Genomic DNA, 17,700 nt, shown 5'->3' with positions numbered 1-17,700 from the left:
TGGGGTGCTGGCCGGGCCTTGGGGGCTTGGGTCCTGGCTGTTGTGTCGCCGGAGCAGTGGGCGGGTGGGTGCAGGGGGGCTCAGCCCCAGTGCAGGGGACCTCTGGTGCATCGGCCCTACTAGGGGGCTCTCTAACTGGTGGGGAGGTTGTTATATATTTGCAGGTGGTCTCCTCACTACAGGAGCTCACTTTGCAGGTGGGGGAGAGATATAGGAGAGGTGGAGAATGAACTCAACCTGGGTGTCTATTGTCTTGTGTAGTTTGGGAGATGATTGGATGATGGGGTGGGTGCAGTTTTCTCTGGGGTGGAGTCGGGTGGGCTGCCCCGGACTCTGTGGGGCTGGGCGGTGCTGCTGCTGCGGGCCCCCTTGCCCTGGTGGGTTCCAGAGTGTGGGGGTGCCTACTGGGGTCAGCGAGGGAGTTGGTGGTGCCCTACCCTCAATTTTAAATGCATTTAGACACTAAGGGTTTTCGGGAAGAGCCGTGCTGCTCTCTGAGAGGAAGCTAGTACCATGCTCTCCTGAGTTTTAAATGCACTTTAGAACAGCACACAGCAACACTACATATGAGCGGGCGTAGGGAGGTTTGAGGTCTTCACTCACCCCGGTTCTGTTAGCCGTCAGGGCTGGGAGGCTGGGAGGAGGTGCTGGCCGTCCGACTGGGGTCTGGGATGCGGGGCCTCCCTGCTACTGCAGATAAGGAGGTGGTCCGCTTGCCTCCACCCCAGAGAGAAGGGTTACATCTCCTGGGTCTAGGTGCGGCTTGCCCCTCTGAGGGCGGGGGTACCTGGACCTGGGATATAGAGTATGTTTGGGGAGTGCGACTGTCTGTGCAGTGTCTATTTGTGTCTGTCTACACGTTGGGTGAGTGCCGAGTATTTGGTTGTGCATAGGGGGTGGGAATGCACATCTGTGTCCGCTTGTGCCTGTTCGTCTGTGTCTATATGTCAGGTTGGGTCTTAGACTCAACCTCTCTGGGTACATCTCAGGCCCTCTAAAGTACGGAGGCCTATCTCCCCTCACCACACTCCCTGCCGGTGGCTGATGCCCTCAGACGTTGGTGTGTTGGTAGTCCTTGTCGTCTGGGGTTGGGCGCTCATGTATGTACTGGCTCAATCCTGATTGGCGGGGCCGGGCGCCTGTGGCCCGGCTGGGCTCCTTCCGGGGGGTGGGATGCCCTCTGGCCTCTGGGCCTGAAGCTCGGTCCTCTCTGGCACAGCTGGCTGCCGGCAGAGCCCGCGGGCACGCCACTGCAACCCCCTCTGGCCTCTTCTCCGTAGCTGCGGGGTGACCTCTCCTTTGGGGCTCTACTCAGCTCTTCCCAGGAGGGTGGCACGGTTCCCCCCCCCTTTGGTGGTCCTCCTCGGGTCCTTGTACTCTGGGGCCTCTGGATATCTGGGGCCTGGATCTCCTCCATACCTGCTTCATACCCTGGTGGACGGGGCTATGGCTCCCCACACTCCCTAGCAGATCGTTACATGGAGAAACCTTTGGAATACAAGCATGCTGATCCACACAGGTATGCACACAGGTGTGCACACGGGTGTTCACAGACGCGGACTACACCTTTCTTGGCTGCTGCCTCAAAGCACATTGTGCGCTGTCTATCTTGCGTGCTGCACAATATCGTTTATTATTTAGTATCTACTGATATCTACTGCTAACTAGTGTATTGTGATGGTGCTGTTTTTTTTTTATTATGTTGCTCAGGGCTGTGTTCTTTCTCCTCTGCTCTTCTCCCTGTACACCAACTGCTGCACCTCCACCCACCAGTCTGTCAAGCTAATCAAGTTTGCAGATGACACCACCGTTATTGGACTCATCTCGGACGGGGACGAGTCTGCCTACAGGAGAGAGGTTGAACGTCTGGTGTCCTGGTGCAGCCACAACAACCTGGTGCTGAATGCCCAGAAGACAGTGGAGATTATTGTGGACTTCAGGAAGCACACAGCTCCACTCCCCCCCATCATCCTGACTGACACCCCCATCACCTCTGTGGACTCGTTCCGCTTCCTGGGTACCACCATCACCCAGGACCTGAAGTGGGAGCCCACCATCACCTCCGTCATCAAGAAAGCCCAGCAGAGGATGTACTTCCTGAGGCAGCTGAAGAAATTCAACCTGCCAACACGGACGATGATGCAGTTCTACACTGCAATCATCGAGTCCATCCTCACCTCCTCCATCACCGTGTGGTACGCTGGAGCCACTATCAGGGACAAACAGAGACTGCAGCGTGTTGTGCGCTCTGCTGAGAAGGTGATTGGCTGCAGACTCCCATCTCTGCAGGACCTGTACACCTCCAGGACACTGGGGCATGCAGCTCGGATCTCAGCTGACCCTTCTCACCCTGGACACAGTCTGTTTGACCTGCTCCCCTCAGGCAGGAGGCTCCGGTCCATTCGCACCAGAACCTCTCGCCATAAGAACAGTTTCTTCCCCTCTGCTGTTGGACACATGAACAACAACCGTATGACTGTCCCCGCCACTAACACATGACCCTACGCTGTGTCACTGCATCATTCCATGTTTGGCACTGATCACCACCTGCACTCATGTATATACCTTTCAACGTAGCACTCTTAATTCGTATTCTCATGTATATATCTCATGTATATCTCATGCACATATCTTTCCACGTAGCACTTTTAATTCTTATCCCTACTTTTATTTTTTTCCATGTCTATTTAAGTGCTATTTATGACACTATGTTTGCACTGAAGCACCGCAGCAATTTCCTAATGTTGTAAACCTGCTCAACATTTGGCAATAAACCCCATTCTGATTCTGATTCTGATTCTCTTTGTTGTTTGCTTTCTCTTCTGTTTTTTTCTCCATACAGGTGATCCAGGTGTTTTTTTTGTTTGTTTTTGTTTTGTTTTGGGTTTTTTTCTCTTTTCCCCCCCTTCTCACCGTCTCTTCTCCCCTTTGGTTTTCTTTCTCTCCCTCTCTTTCTTTCATTCTTTCTCCCTGTCCTATCCCCCAATCATGTCTGTCCCATTTGTAGCAACTGAAAATAAAATAAATTCATAATTATAATAAAGGTCAATCAAATGGACCAATATCGCAAGGCCATGATGATCCACTTGGTAAAATAAATCCGCTTGGCATCTTTCTTGGCCTTAAGACAACAATTCTGATGGCTAAAGATCCAAACGGGACACAAAAAAAAAAAAAAAAAAAAAAGAATCATATACTGTATTCCCAGATAAATCTTGAACAGCACATATAGTTGTTTTTTCTTTATTGATTTTTAACTGGTTAGCAAGAAATTGTCCGGATTTGTTACCGTGTTCATAATTTTGCAGGCGAAGACTTTGTACTAAGAATTTAGTATTTTTATTAATAATTTCATTTAATTCTAGTTTTGTCTTGCGTATTTTGTTTAATATTTCTTGATCTTGGTGTGACACATAGGCTTTTTCTAAGGATTTGATGTTTTTCTCTATTTCCTGAATTTTTTTGTTTTCTTCTTTCTTCTTATGTGATGAGAAAGAAATTATTTTACCTCTCATCACGGCTTTCCCTGCTTCCCAGAGGACAGATGCTGATGTTCCAGGAATGTCATTAAAGTCTAAATATAGAGTCCACTCTTTTTTAAAGTATTTGATAAAGTCTTCGTCTTTGAGCAGTGATGTATTAAATCTCCAGCTTTTTCTTGGTGTAGTATTATTCATCTGTATTAGTGTTAAAGATACAGGAGCATGATCGCTGACAGCTATAGGATGAATCTCACTGTGTGTAATGTTACTCAGCAGTGAGCTGCTGACCAGAAAATAATCCAGACGAGAGTAGGAGTGATGGACATGTGAGAAGAAAGAATATTCCTTACTGTTGGGGTAAAGGGAGCGCCATGCATCGCAAAGACCAAAGTCGCTCATATACTGTTTGATTATATTTGTGGACTGCCAGTTACGCTGAGTTCCTGCTGTATTGAGCCTATCCATTTCTTCATTTAGTCCCAGGTTGAGGTCTCCCCCAAGAACAATTGTGCAATCTAGGTGTTCGGAGAGTGTACTAAAAAAACCGTGGAAGAATGAGGGGTCATCAACATTTGGACCATATATACTTACAATACCTAGCTTTTGGTTAAGTATAGATAGTTTGGCGATTAGGAATCTGCCCTCTGGATCTATAACTGTATCGAGTACTGTGAAATTAATATTTTTATGTATTAGAATTGCTACTCCTCTTTGTCTAGAATTATAACAGGCTGAGAACACATTAGGAAACTCAGGTGTTTTAAGTTCATTCAAACCTGTGACAGGCATATGGGTTTCTTGTAATAAAACGTCTGCCTGTAATTTTTTAAGTTGGTTAAATATTTTTAACCTTTTTTCCCTAGAGCCAGCTCCATGCACATTCCATGTGACAAATCTTAACATGCCCATAGTTGTGTGTTTGTGGCTAATGATGTACGCTGTATGTCTCGCTTAGACGGGTGAGGAAAATGGAAACACATCTTTTTTTTTTTTTTTTGGTGAGTAAAGAGAAGAAAATGCGCAGTAAGAAGCTCCATAGGTCTGACTATGTGTGTGCATAATAACTAATATGAGCAAATGTGTGCATGTGTCCTATATCTGTGTGCGCTGTGTGGCTGTTGTAAATGTGTTGCCTTTAAACGCATGTGTGTGTGATCGTGCAGAGTAAGCATGTAGAAATAGACAGTGTCGCTTGTGGATGGATAGGGAAACAGGTGATCGACATAGTGATAGAAAAGAGAAGCAAATAAACCAAAGAGCAAGGTGCGTGAAAAGAGAGAGAGAGGGAAAAAGAAATAAGAACGGAAACATTCCAATTAAAGCATTGGCGTAGAGTGACGGTGACGTTATACTAAACTAGCAAACACAAACTTACATAGTTAAGCAAAAGTTAATACAAGAGAGTGTGAGTGAAGAGAATGGTGCAGCGGATTCTTATCTGGTGTGCAGTCAATACAGCCCTGGAGTGATGTCAGGGTCGCGGTAGAGCTGTCCGTCCACGTAGAGCCGGTCCACGGCGATGACAGCCCGGGAGCCTTTCTGGATAAAACTACATCGGACTGGGAAGAGGACCCTGCGTCGTTCCAGGATCTCTCTGGGGAACTGATCGTTCACGCTGAAATCCGTTCCTTTCAGCTCTCTGCCACGACTCTTCACCTGCTCCTTCTGCTTGAAGTGGCTGAATTTGGCTACAATAGGACGTGGTCTCCCGCTTCCTGTCTTCGGAGCCCCTATGCGATGCACTCTATCGAACCCTATGTTTTTCACCGTGTCCTCCGGCAGCTTCAGGTGGATTTTAATGAAGCTTCTCACGGTCGTTTCCGGGTCCTCTCCGGCAGACTCTGGAATACCAGAAAACACCAGATTATCTCTCATGCTACGGGCTTGTAAATCTATAACGGTCTCTTTTATTTTTTTATTTTCTATGTTTAATTGGGTCACATTTTCGGTTAGAGATTTGACCAAGTCCCGTAGCGTGGTGTTTTCCGCAGCAAGTGTTTCCACCTGCCGCTGGCTGAACTCCAGGGATTCTTTTAGAGATTTAAATTCCCGGTGTAAGATCTCCACCAGGGACAGCCTTGCATCAAAACTGGACAATCGCTTATCGATTGACTACAGGATGTCGACGATATCTTTGCCAGTAGGCGATGTTGTTCCGGGGGAGTCTGCCGGGCGATATCTTTTAGATGACGGCGTCTCAGCTTTGGCTGCGGAAGACACGCTCTGGGCCTTCTTCATTACTAAATCTTCGAAGGACCGGTCGAGGTTCATTATGACATCTATAAAGAGAAACTTCACAATTATAATTTACAGCTGAGGAGTGCAAGAAGGTCCTACTTCTCGGACATCATCACTAAAAACAGCCATAATGCTCGGGTCTTATTTTCTACAGTTGACAGGCTAACAAACCCTCCTGTGCCAGCGGCAGCTGAACTTCATTCAACCATGGCCTGCAATGACTTTGCCAAATTCTACACAGACAAAATCCAAAAGATTAGAGAAGCAGTTGGTACATCAACAGCAGATCCAGGATATGTACTGTGTCCACCGAAAAACTGTTTAAACACCATCAAACAGTTTCACCCGATTAACAGCAAAGACCTGGGGGACATCTTAGGTCAACTGAACTCCTCCTCTTGCTGTTTAGATGTCCTGCCAACAAGTTTTTTCAAAAAGGTCTCAAAGACTTTAGAGTCAGACCTGTTACAGATCGTCAACTTTTCCTTAATGTCAGGTGTGTTTCCAGAACCACTAAAAACTGCTGTAATCAAACCTATACTGAAAAAGGACAATCTTGACAAGACACAAATGAACAACTACAGGCCGATCTCAAATCTCCCATTTTTAAGTAAAATCATTGAAAAAGCAGTTTCTCAACAGCTCAATTACTTCTTAAAACAGAATAACTGCTATGATGCCTTCCAGTCAGGTTTTAGACAGAACCACAGCACTGAAACCGCTCTGACCAAAGTGTTCAATGACATATGTCTGAATACAGACAGTGGAAAAATGTCAGTCTTAGTTTTACTGGATCTCAGTGCAGCATTTGATACAGTTGACCACAACATATTACTCAAACGACTGGAGAACTGGACAGGTCTTTCAGGAACTGTACTAAACTGGTTCAAAACATACTTAGAAAACAGGAAATACTTTGTATCAATAGGTAACTTCACATCTGAGCAGACAAGTATCACATGTGGAGTTCCCCAAGGTTCCATCTTGGGACCCCCTCTGTTTAACATTTACATGCTCCCACTGGCACAGATTATAAAGAACAACAAAATAAACTACCACAGCTATGCAGATGACACACAAATATATATCACAATGTCACCAGGAGACCGAGGCCCTGTACAGGCTCTTGGTAAATGCATTGAGGAAATTAATGACTGGTTGTGCCACAATTTTCTCCAACTAAACAAAAACAAAACTGAAGTAATAGTCTTTGGCGCCAAAGAAAAACGATTACAGGTCACCAGAGAACTTCAATCTATACATCTAAAAACCACAAACCAGGCGAGAAATTTGGGTGTAGTGATGGATGCAGACCTAAACTTAGAGAAACACATTAAGACAATAACAAAATCAGCTTACTATCACCTCAAAAATATTTCTAGGATAAAAGGTCTGATGTCAGAGGATAGACTTTAAAGTTCTGATGCTGGCCTATAAAGCTCTGAATGGTTTAGGACCAAAATACATCAGTGACCTCCTAACCCAGTATGAACCTTCCAGATCCCTCAGGTCATCTGGATCCGGTCTTTTATCAGTTCCCAGAGTCAGAACCAGACACGGAGAAGCTGCATTCAGCTTTTATGCTCCTTATATCTGGAACAAACTCCCAGAAAGCCTCAGATCAGCTGAAACACTCAGTTTATTTAAATCCAGGTTGAAGACTCACCTATTCTCAGCTGCATTTGAATAAAGCACTAAATCCACACTTTTAAGCTTAAATTTCAAAACTTACACTAACTACTGATCTTATCTATTTCTGATTTTATCTGTTTTGATTTTATATACTGTTTTGTTTGTTTGTTAATTAGTTAAGCTTAAATTTCAAAACTTACATTAACTACTGATTTTATCTACTGTTCTGATTTTATCTGTTTTGATTTTATATACTGTTTTGTTTGTTTGTTTGTTTGTTTGTTAAGTGGGTTTAGAGCTCTGGGTAGCTCCCCAGCTGGGTCTAGACTGGGTCTAGAGAGTACTTAAAATAGAAAGGGAATTTAAAATAGAAAGTAGCTCGTCCACAGAAGGACTGGTAGCTCCCCTTACGATAAGGGTTCAGATCGCGCGAACTGGTGTGGGATTAGAGCTCTGGGTAGCTCCCCAACTGGGTCTAGAGAGTATTTTAAATTCAGGGAATTTAAAATAGAAAGTAGCTCGTCCACAGAAGGACTGGTAGCTCCCCTTACGATAAGGGTTCAGATCGCGCGAACAGGTGTGAAATGTGTGTGTTTAGTTAGTTTGTTTGTTTGCTTGTTTTAATCAATTTTAAATCATGCTTTTTATTTGTTTTTGTTTCTAATGTCTCTGTAAAGCACTTTGAATCACCTTGTTGTTGAATTGTGCTATACAAATACATTTGCCTTGCCTTGCCTTGCCTTGCCTTGCCTCACAATGCGTACTTCAAGCGTGCAGACCCTGAATGGGGACACAGCCATGGTGTGTTTCTTCCGATCCAAAGGCATCCACTCCGTTAAATCCCTTTGAGTGGCAATATGAGTAAGTTTCTTAATTGCGTTTACCTTTCAGACAGGGTATATGACATTATTGAAGTGATTTGGAAACATTTGATGTGTTTTATATGTCCACTTAAGTTCAACCCAAGCTAATGTTTACGTCAGCGGTCCCCAACCCCCGGGCCTCGGACCGGTACCGGTCCATGAGTCGTTTGGTACCGGGCTCAGGTTGAGGCTCAGGCGTGAAATGTATAGTTTTCAGGGTTTTTATCAGTTTTCAGCGTTATTTTGTTATCGTTTTTATCGTTAACTCAGTTTTCCTGGGTCTTTTCACGTGTGTTATGAATAAATTTTATTTTTTTCGGTACCGGTACTAGTTTTATTTTGTTGTATTTATCTGCGACACCTTAAAGGCCGGTCCATGAATATATTGTCGGGCATAAACCGGTCCGTGGCGCAAAAAAGGTTGGGGACCGCTGGTTTACGTGACATTTCTGTATTCTGTATCATTTCAGTTTCACACTTTTTTGCATTAAATCCTGTCCAAATACAACACGTTTCCTGTTCCTTGGAGGAAGTGATGCAAGAGGGAGTTTAGCTGGCTGTGAATCTCAATATAGGACACTGGGTCACATTGGGTGCAACAGTACAAAGCTGCATTACTGCATTAGTAAACCGTGACTTTGTGAGTGTCTCATGACAATGACGTAAGCGCGTGCGACATTCGTGGTAACAGACGTGTGCAGACCAACAATGGATATATCGAGTGTGGGAGAGAGTATGAGCGTGCAGTGTTTAAAGCGTGGAAGTAATCACATTATTTTGAGTTTGATTCCGTAAAAAGTGACAAAAACATTAGTGTCCACTGTACACTCTGTTTGGGAAAAAAACCTTTTTACAGGGAACCCCCCTAAACTTCTGAGCAAGCACCGAGAAGGCTGCAACGGGAATGTGACATTCACAGAGATCCTCCCCCTGACGTGACCGCTGTGGGCAAACCTCCACCCGCACCACTCCTGCTAAACAGGTGACAATAGATTTAAGAGTGACAGGACTCAGGGCAGCTGAGTCTTTGATTTTATTTATTTTCTGCTGTGTTTTACTTGTATCTATTTGAAAGAGTGAGTGTAAACACAAAACATAATTTTATTTTAAATGATAGAATATGCAGAAAATAGGTTTAAATGTTAAACCCATTTCTTCAAGTCAAAGACTGTTACATATAATTTAATTTTTGCTTGATGCAATGTGCATACAATTAAAAGATTAAGACTAATAATACAAGAAAAAAGAGATTTCACAAGATTTAAAAATGGACTTTTTCATTTAATTACATTTTATATGATGGATTTTGCAGAAAAAATAGAAACGCCCTGAAAGGTCTATTGCTTTATTACCTATTCAGGTTGTGTATCTTGTTTTTAAACAGTAACTAAGTAACATTTTCTATCAGTCGGGCAGGGATAGCTCAGTAGGTAGAGTGGTGGCCCCATGATCAGAAGGTCGGGGGTTCAAATCAACCGAACGGCTACCCTGAGGTAACCCTGAGCAAGGTACTGTCCTTACACATTGCTCTCCGGCCACTGGATTGGTGGCTGCTTCACTGAGTGAAGGGGTTAAATGCAGAGAGGAATTTTGCCACAATTTAAATTGCTATTAAGTAACCCATTACTTTTGAAAATAAGTAATCAGCAAAGTACTTTTTTGGAGAAGTAATCAGTAATTATTTACTAATTACTTTTTTCAAGTAACTTGACCAACACTCGTGATGAATAGTAAGATGTTCTATTTGTGACACGCCATTTCCTCTCCAGCTTACGAGTTATCTGCTTCAAGGTGCACAGAGTTACCAGGAAGTCAAGTTCTTCTGATTTGAGATCTTATTTTTCACAGGAGCTACAGTGTCCAGAGTCATATCAACAAGTTAATGCTTGCATTGGAATCAGGACTGTAGTTCTGACTCAGCTGCTGATATTATTATGTTTTCATTTAAACAGATGAGTTTTAAAAATGTGAAAGGGGTACTTATTAAAAAAAAGAAACAAGGTCGCAAGTCCCTATTGGCTTCAGAGCCCTGAGCTGGGCCAGTAATCTGTCCATTAGTATTATATATAAGCACGTTCTGACCACACGAAGAAGAAAGTAAACTCTGAAACTTTAAAGTCACCGCGCCTGAATCCTCAGAGAATTAGCTGTTAAGCAGTAAAAAATAACACCTATTGGAAAACGTATGCGTCTAAACGCTGATAATTGTGTTTTTCCACACAGAATGTTCTTTAGCTCTGTGATGAGTTTAGATGCTTCGCCTTTAATGAGAGACCTGTCCCAAGTGGGGCTAAGCATTCTGGGTAAAACAGCTAATTAAGTGGCAATTAACCAGTGCTGTCTGCCAGAAAAACTGAACACAAGCACGACAATTTAGCTGGAATGCACCCAAATGGGTGCTTGTTAGTTGGACCAGCACGGCATCAGCTGAAAAAAGGTTTTCTCCCGAAACGAGATTAGAAAATTAGGAAGAGCTCTGATCTTTGACTTTGGTCATCTGAAATGATAAAGGACTAAAAATCAGGTCAAACGAAGTGAGAACAAAAAGCGGACGCTGAATGGGAGATGCATGTTTGGTCTAAGTGGGATTCATCGGGGCCCTAACGCTGGCTGACAGAGTGTGTGATGTTTTCCTATCTTTCATTATCGGGCAGCACGCCCGGCTGCCAGGCATTACGTGCTGATGGCCGAGCACAGCCCCGCGCCGATAGACGGATGGATGGGATCAATGATGAATGTCTGGCAGGTGCTTTGTCAGCGAGGAAGGTAATCTCAGACCCAGAGGACAAAAAGAGAAACTGGACAGGGACACCACCTCGAAACTCGACCTGCCCTAGAGCCAATTAAATTACGGTGCTAAACATGGCGTTAACGAGGCTGCTGTTACAGGCGTCCGTCACCTGTAACGGCAGCCCACGTCACTTTGGTATCAGCTGCGTCTAATTTAGAAAAATACCCATGGAAGTGGTCAATCTCCTCTCTCATACACGATGACTGATAGATCCAATACCTCTGGAATCAGATAAAACTTTGACAAATGGTCCCACACCAGCCCGAGCGGCGCGGTGAGGACAGCAGTGCAGCGAGGGCCGGCTGTGTCCATGCATAGCCGCGTCCCTCCATCCCATCGCAGCAGCTTTGATCAATGAGGCCACAGTTCAGACGCACACACGGAGACAGGTCCGAGGCCGCCAGCTGGTGATTAAAGGCCTCACAGGATATTGCTTTCCTACATTTCAACCTACACCCAAAAAAAGCTTCACAAAGCTGAGAGAACACCATCCGCCCTGCACCGCCGAACAGCCCTCCGTCTCTTCTGGTGATCGGGATTGTGACTGCATGTAAATCTGGACTGATCAGCAGCATGAGGGATTTCACTTCATCCTCCTGCTCTTCCATCAAGACAGCAGTGCTCCAGCTTCACATTAATCACAGTCAGGCTGATCAATCAAACACAGATTAGCACGATGCATCACCTGACATGGAAATATAACCACATGCTACTAACTGGCCTTCTCTACATGGAGACACATCTGGAAATGTTGTGTCACTCAGGAAGATATGCTCTTCATCATCACAGAGACGGAGAGTTCCCAAGGCAGCAGCTCTTTACATCGTAGAGCAGATTTCCCGTTCACTCGTTAAACACGTCCCAGCTCTCAGCCTGGGATCCTCGGGTGGCTCTTGAATATGAGTCCGTTCACCTCTTTTAAATCACCTCTGAAAGCTCACTTATAGACTTTATGTGATTTTAACTTTCCTTTCGTCATCTTGTATTATTTTTAAAATCTGAACCTGTGAATGTAATATTAATATACCATGAGTCTATTTGAGTGACTACACAAGCTTAGTCATGAAATTTTACATATAGTTCTTGCACACATAAAGAGGCTCCACAGTGCCACCTACATAAAGCTTCTGTTTCATGCAGGATGAAGGTTGGTACAGATGTTAGATGCCATTGTGTAAAGACAGCCTGAATCCTCCTTTTTAATGTAAATATATATTTTGGGGAATGTTTTTTCCATTTCCACTTGTTTTCCTTTAAAAACATTCATACTGTCAGCATCATGTCCACGTGAACTCCACAGCGATGTTTCGATTGTTGTATTCTAATTTATAAAGTTTTCCAGTTTTGGTGTGAGAGCTGGTTGCACTGTGAACTCTGATGTTTTAAAACGTGGATTTTGGAACATTTAATATTTAGTATCTACTGTTATCTACTGCTAGCTAGTTTATTGTGATGGTGCTGTTTTTATTATGTTGCTCTTTTTTTGTTTGCTTTCTCTTCTGTTTTTTTTTTCTCCATACAGGTGATCCAGGTGTTTTGTTTGTTTTTCTTTCTTTCTTCCCCCCCTTCTCACCGTCTCTTCTCCCCTCTGGTTTTCTTTCTCTCCCTCTCTTTCTTTCATTCTTTCTCCCTGTCCTATTCCCAGTGTTGGGAAGGTTACTTTTAAAACGTATTCCATTACAGAATACAGAATACATGCCCCAAAATGTATTCTGTAACGTATTCCGTTACGTTACTCAATGACAGTAACGTATTCTGAATACTTTGGATTACTTAATATATTATCATGCTTTTTACAACAACGTGAATGTACTATTGCTGTGTGATTTATTACTGTTACTGAAAGGTCCGCGACTCCGAACTGTAGTAAAGGGACCTCTGACTAATACGGGGTCCCTGTCGGCTCGTAGCCGAAAAATAGCTTTACTTTGTTGTGTGGGTCAACTTTTCTTGCGACAGACAGAGAGAGGCGTTGAAAGACTGCTCCAACGGAACTTATTGTTTTCGGAGGAAAACACGAACACGGTGTACAGTCGAGACTTAATAGCTTACTTACATCTGGGCTCGTCAGGCACTCTTCTTGGCGACAGTGGTTATTATATTTACATGCTTCCAGCTCCCGTTTTTCCTCGATGACAACTCGTACCTTTCCACTCCCCTTTTTCTCCCTCCTCGCTCACAGACCCATAACGTGTATGGCAGTCCATTCTCCCTGCAACACGGACTACACTGCCCATGATGCTACATTCTTTAGAGCTATGCTTGTAACATTCTGCCTGTTAGCTTAGCACAACAACAACAACAACGAAAAGGCGCTCTCTCGAAAAGAGCGTCGCCCTGTAACCATGGCAACCGTAACGCTGCCGCCTGGAACAACAGAACGTAGCTGTCAAACAAAACCCAAACAGTCCTGACCCGCCACAATATGAAACAGGAAAGTACCGCAGTGTAATCCATTTATTTCAACAAAGTAACTGTATTCTGAATACCACCTTTTTAAACGGTAACTGTAACGGAATACAGTTACTCATATTTTGTATTTTAAATACGTAACGGCGGCACATGTATTCCGTTACTCCCCAACACTGCCTATTCCCCAGTCATGTCTGTCCCATTTGTAGCAACCGAAAATAAAATAAATACATAATTATAATAAAGGTCAATCAAATGGACCAATATGGCAAGGCCATGATGATCCACTTGGTAAAATAAATCCGCTTGGCATCTTTCTTGGCCTTAAGACAACAATTCTGATGGCTAAAGATCCAAACGGGACACAAAAAAAAAAAATATTTGTGGATTTTTCTTCTTTTGTAAATTATTATTATTTTTATTTTTATTTAAAAACTTTAATGGAAACTCTAACATTAAACTTTCAGTCCAAACCCACACAAAGCTGTGTGTGTGTGTGTGTGTGTGTGTGTGTGTGTGTGTGTGTGTGTGTGTGTGTGTGTGTGTGAGAGAGAGAGAGAGAGTGAGTGAGTGAGTGAGTGTGTGTGTGTGTGTGTGTGTGTGTGTGTGTGTGTGTGTGTGTGTGTGTGTGTGTGTGTGTGTGTGTGTGTGTGTGTGAGAGAGAGAGAGAGAGAGAGAGAGAGAGAGTGTGTGTGTGTGTGTGTGTGTGTGTGTGTGTGTGTGTGTGTGTGTGGTGCTACAGGGCACACGTGTGGATCTAGTCTCTTTTTTCATTTCCTCTGAACGCCTCCTCAGCCAAAGAAAACATTTATTCATAAAGTCTCTGTGAGTTCAAACGTCCTCGTCAGAAGACAGCGTTTGATGCTCTGACTGTAAATGTTTGAGTCAAATGTGAACATTTGATAAACGTACAGTTTTGGAATATGTGTCAGAATACAGTCAACCTTAAATGACCTGTAAATGAATGAATATACTGTATAAGTAAATCCCTGAAGAGAACCTCACTTCGTACAGTTGGTTGTTGGGAGGGGAATTATTACGACGTGACACATCAAAGATTAACAGTGAGGCTAGTCAGGGAGAAAACTTTCTTATAAAGGTGTGGAAGGAGAATGCTGCTTTAAGGGCAAAGTTAAAGTTTCTCCAGCTGCCTCCCTCTTTCCGCTCCACCACAGCCACCCACACATGCAGGACCTTGGAGTAGGGGTATGTCACCAGGGTGCAGAGGAGGCCCCCCCCCCCCCGTCCCGTCCCCTTCTGGCTGCCTCTGCCTCAATTTTATCCCACAACTTAGATGTTCACATTACTCACACTCTCATTACACATGCATATAGGATCTTGGGGGTGGGCACGATACACGGAATCCAAAGTACCATCAGGGTGTACACCCCACCCCTGGCATCGTTGCCCACCTCTCAATGTTAAATACACGTAGACATTGAGGGCTAGCAGGAGGGACCATGCGCTTACCTGCTGCTCTCTGGCAGGTAGCTCCATGCCCTCCTGGGTTTTAAATGCACCTTAGAACACACATGCATCAACACTACAATGAGCGGGTGGAGGGAGGTTTGGAGTCTTCTCTCACCCCCATTCTCTGCGACCTGCTGGAGCGGGGGGGCTAGGAGGAGGAGTTGGCCGTCCGACTGCGGTCTGGAGTGTGGGGCCTCCCTGCTGCTGCGGAGTCGGGGCGGTCTGCCTCCCCCCACCGCAGGGAAAAGGGTAACACCACCTGGGTCTGGGTGCAGTTCCCCCCTCCAGGGGCGGGGGCACCTAGACCCGGTTTGTAGAGTACGCTTGGGGAGTGTGATCGTGTGTACAGCGTCTCTTTATGTCTGTCTCCACGTTGGTTGAGTGTGGAGTAAGTGCATATGAGAGCATGAGGGTGGGAATGGATGTTTGTGTCTGTGTGTGCCTGTATGTCTGTGTCTATATGTCAGGTTGGGTGTCAGACGCCACCTCTCTGGGGACATCTTAGGCCCTCCAAGGTTTGGAGGCCTATCTCCCCCCACCACCACTTCCCCTGCCAGTGGCGGACTCCCTCAGGTGTCGGTGCGTTGGTGGTTCTTTGTGTCCGGGGATGGGCGTCCAGGTACACACCGGCTCACTCCTTGGCGGCCGCTTATCAGGGCCTGGAGCCTGGGGCTCGCTCGGGCCACTTCGGAGGTGGGGTGCCCCCGGCCTCTCGGCCTGGGGCTCGGTCACTCAGGCACGGCTGGCTGCCGGCGGAGCTCACGGGCGCGTCACTGCAACTCCCCCTGGCTTCTGCTCCGCGGCTGCTGAGTGAGCCCTCATCTGGGACTCTCCTCAGCTCTTACTGGGACAGTGGCGCAGCTGCCCCTCTGTTGGTCTTCCTTGGTCTCTTGTGTTCTGGGGGCCTCTGGATGTCTGGAGTTTTGATCTCCTTCATACCTGCTTCATGCCCTGGAGGACGGGGCTGTGGCCCCCCCACACCCTCTAGCAGATCATTACATGAAGGAACCTTTTTAAAAAAAAAACAAGCGCGTCCATGCTCACAGGTGTACACACGGGTGATCACACCCACAAACTACACCCTTTTTGGCTCCTACCTCAAAGCACACTGTGTTCTGTTGATCTTGCTGCACAATAATGTTTAATATTTAGTATTTACTGTCATATTCCCATATATCATTGTGATGTTGTTTATTCTATTACTCTTGTTCTCTTCTGCTTGTTTTCTTTTTTCTTTCTCAGCAGGTGATCCAGGTGATTGATATATGCATTTTTTTCCCCGCCCATTCTGTTGGTTTATGTTTTTTGCCCTTCTCCCCCGTCCCTCTTCTCAGCTGTTTCTCTTTCCCTCTTTCTTTCTCCCCTTCTTTCCCCCAGTCAAGTCTGTCCCGTATTCAGTAAGTGAAAATAAAATAAACAATAAAAGGTGAATCAAATGGACCATTATGGTAAGGATTTACTTTACCAAATTGACCATCCCAGCCTTGCCGTAATGGTCAATTTGGTAAAGTAAATCCGTTGGGCATCTTTCTTTGCCTTTAGACAACAATTCTGATGGCAAAAGAGCCAAACGGGACAGGCAAAAAAAAAAAAAAAAAAAAAAAAGTTATCACCGTATTTCCCGGACTACAAAGCGCACCTGAATATTAGCCGCACAAGCTAAAATCAGGGGAAAATCCTGTTTTGTACATACATTAGCCGCACCTGACTAAAAGCCGCAGGTGTTTCAATATTGACTTATCATATGTAAGAGAATATGCACAAAGCGAATTGTCAGGAAAGAGATGGCTGTTTGGAGACACACCCCTTTTATTAATATTTTGAAAAACAAGTTATGGGTACATATTTGCACATGTGCTGTGCTTCATAAATGAGTAACAAATGTAGTACATAACAGTAACCTACAGCACACCAGAAAAATAGATTCGGACTACCTTTTAGGCTCAGGTGCAGTGACACAGCTTTAACAAGAAGAAAAGTCAGTCATTCACCACCATCTTCCTGCGCACTAAAACCACCAAAGTCCTCTTCTCCAGTGTCGGATACGAACAGGCTCAGGATGGCTTCGTCATCCACTCTCAGCTTCTTTCCTTCGTTGTCACTTTCAAAACCAAAGATAATCCTCATTGTCATTGTCAGTGTCGGAGTCGAACACCCTCTGAAGGGCCGTGGCGGTGTCCTCCTCTTCATCATGCAGCAGTCCAGCCCTTCGAAATCCGTTGGTGATCGTGGATGTTTGCACACTTTTCCACGCTGTCAGAATCCACCGGTAGAGTTAAGCACAACTTGCTTTTCGCAAGTTTATCGCCGCTCATCATCCACGACTCCCGCTGAACGCGTAGCGCTACTTTGAAGTTTGTTTTTCGCGCTACTTGTACGGCACTATGTTGCCTGGCGGATGGACATGTGACCAACATACCACTCTTGAACCCCGATCCTTCCGCCAGGCAACGTAGTGCCGTACAACAGCGGAACAAACAAAACAAATCGTCTTACGATATCACAAAAATCATGGACAATCCATAGAAAAGCCGCACCTGACTAAAAGCCGCAGGGTTCAAAGCTTGTGCAAAAAGTAGCGGCTTATAGCCCGACAATTACGGTAGTGATTATTTTTAAGAGATGAACCATTAAACTTTGATTCATTTTTAAATGTTTTTTCACATCATGAGGATGATAATGAAGCTGAATATTTTGTCCTTCTTCCTTTTCGTGAGTTCTGTTCTTATGTTTGTGCCCACGTCGGGCTGCATGTCTTTAATGTGTTGCATTTAAATTTGAAGCTGAAGTTTAAATACGGTAAGATTCAGTT

At 44.7% G+C, this 17,700-nt stretch overlaps 1 protein-coding gene across 1 annotated transcript; it reads left to right on the top strand.

The window, feature by feature from the left end:
• Nucleotides 1-1,542: 1,542 nt before the first annotated feature.
• Nucleotides 1,543-13,075, top strand: LOC309714149 (uncharacterized protein). The gene is made up of 2 exons (XM_082546374.1): nucleotides 1,543-2,851; nucleotides 12,538-13,075. The coding sequence occupies exon 1, from the start codon at nucleotides 1,678-1,680 to the stop codon at nucleotides 2,497-2,499; it is 822 nt and encodes a 273-aa protein (XP_082402500.1). The 5' UTR covers nucleotides 1,543-1,677; the 3' UTR covers nucleotides 2,500-2,851; nucleotides 12,538-13,075.
• The last annotated feature ends 4,625 nt before the right edge of the window (nucleotides 13,076-17,700 follow it).

The sequence above is a fragment of the Aulonocara stuartgranti genome (genome assembly GCF_965226115.1).
Source record: "Aulonocara stuartgranti genome assembly, chromosome: 1".
Taxonomy (NCBI): Eukaryota; Metazoa; Chordata; class Actinopteri; order Cichliformes; family Cichlidae; genus Aulonocara; species Aulonocara stuartgranti.
The sequence above is the reverse complement of the archived record's forward strand: the minus strand, read 5'-3'. Positions and strand labels throughout refer to the sequence as shown.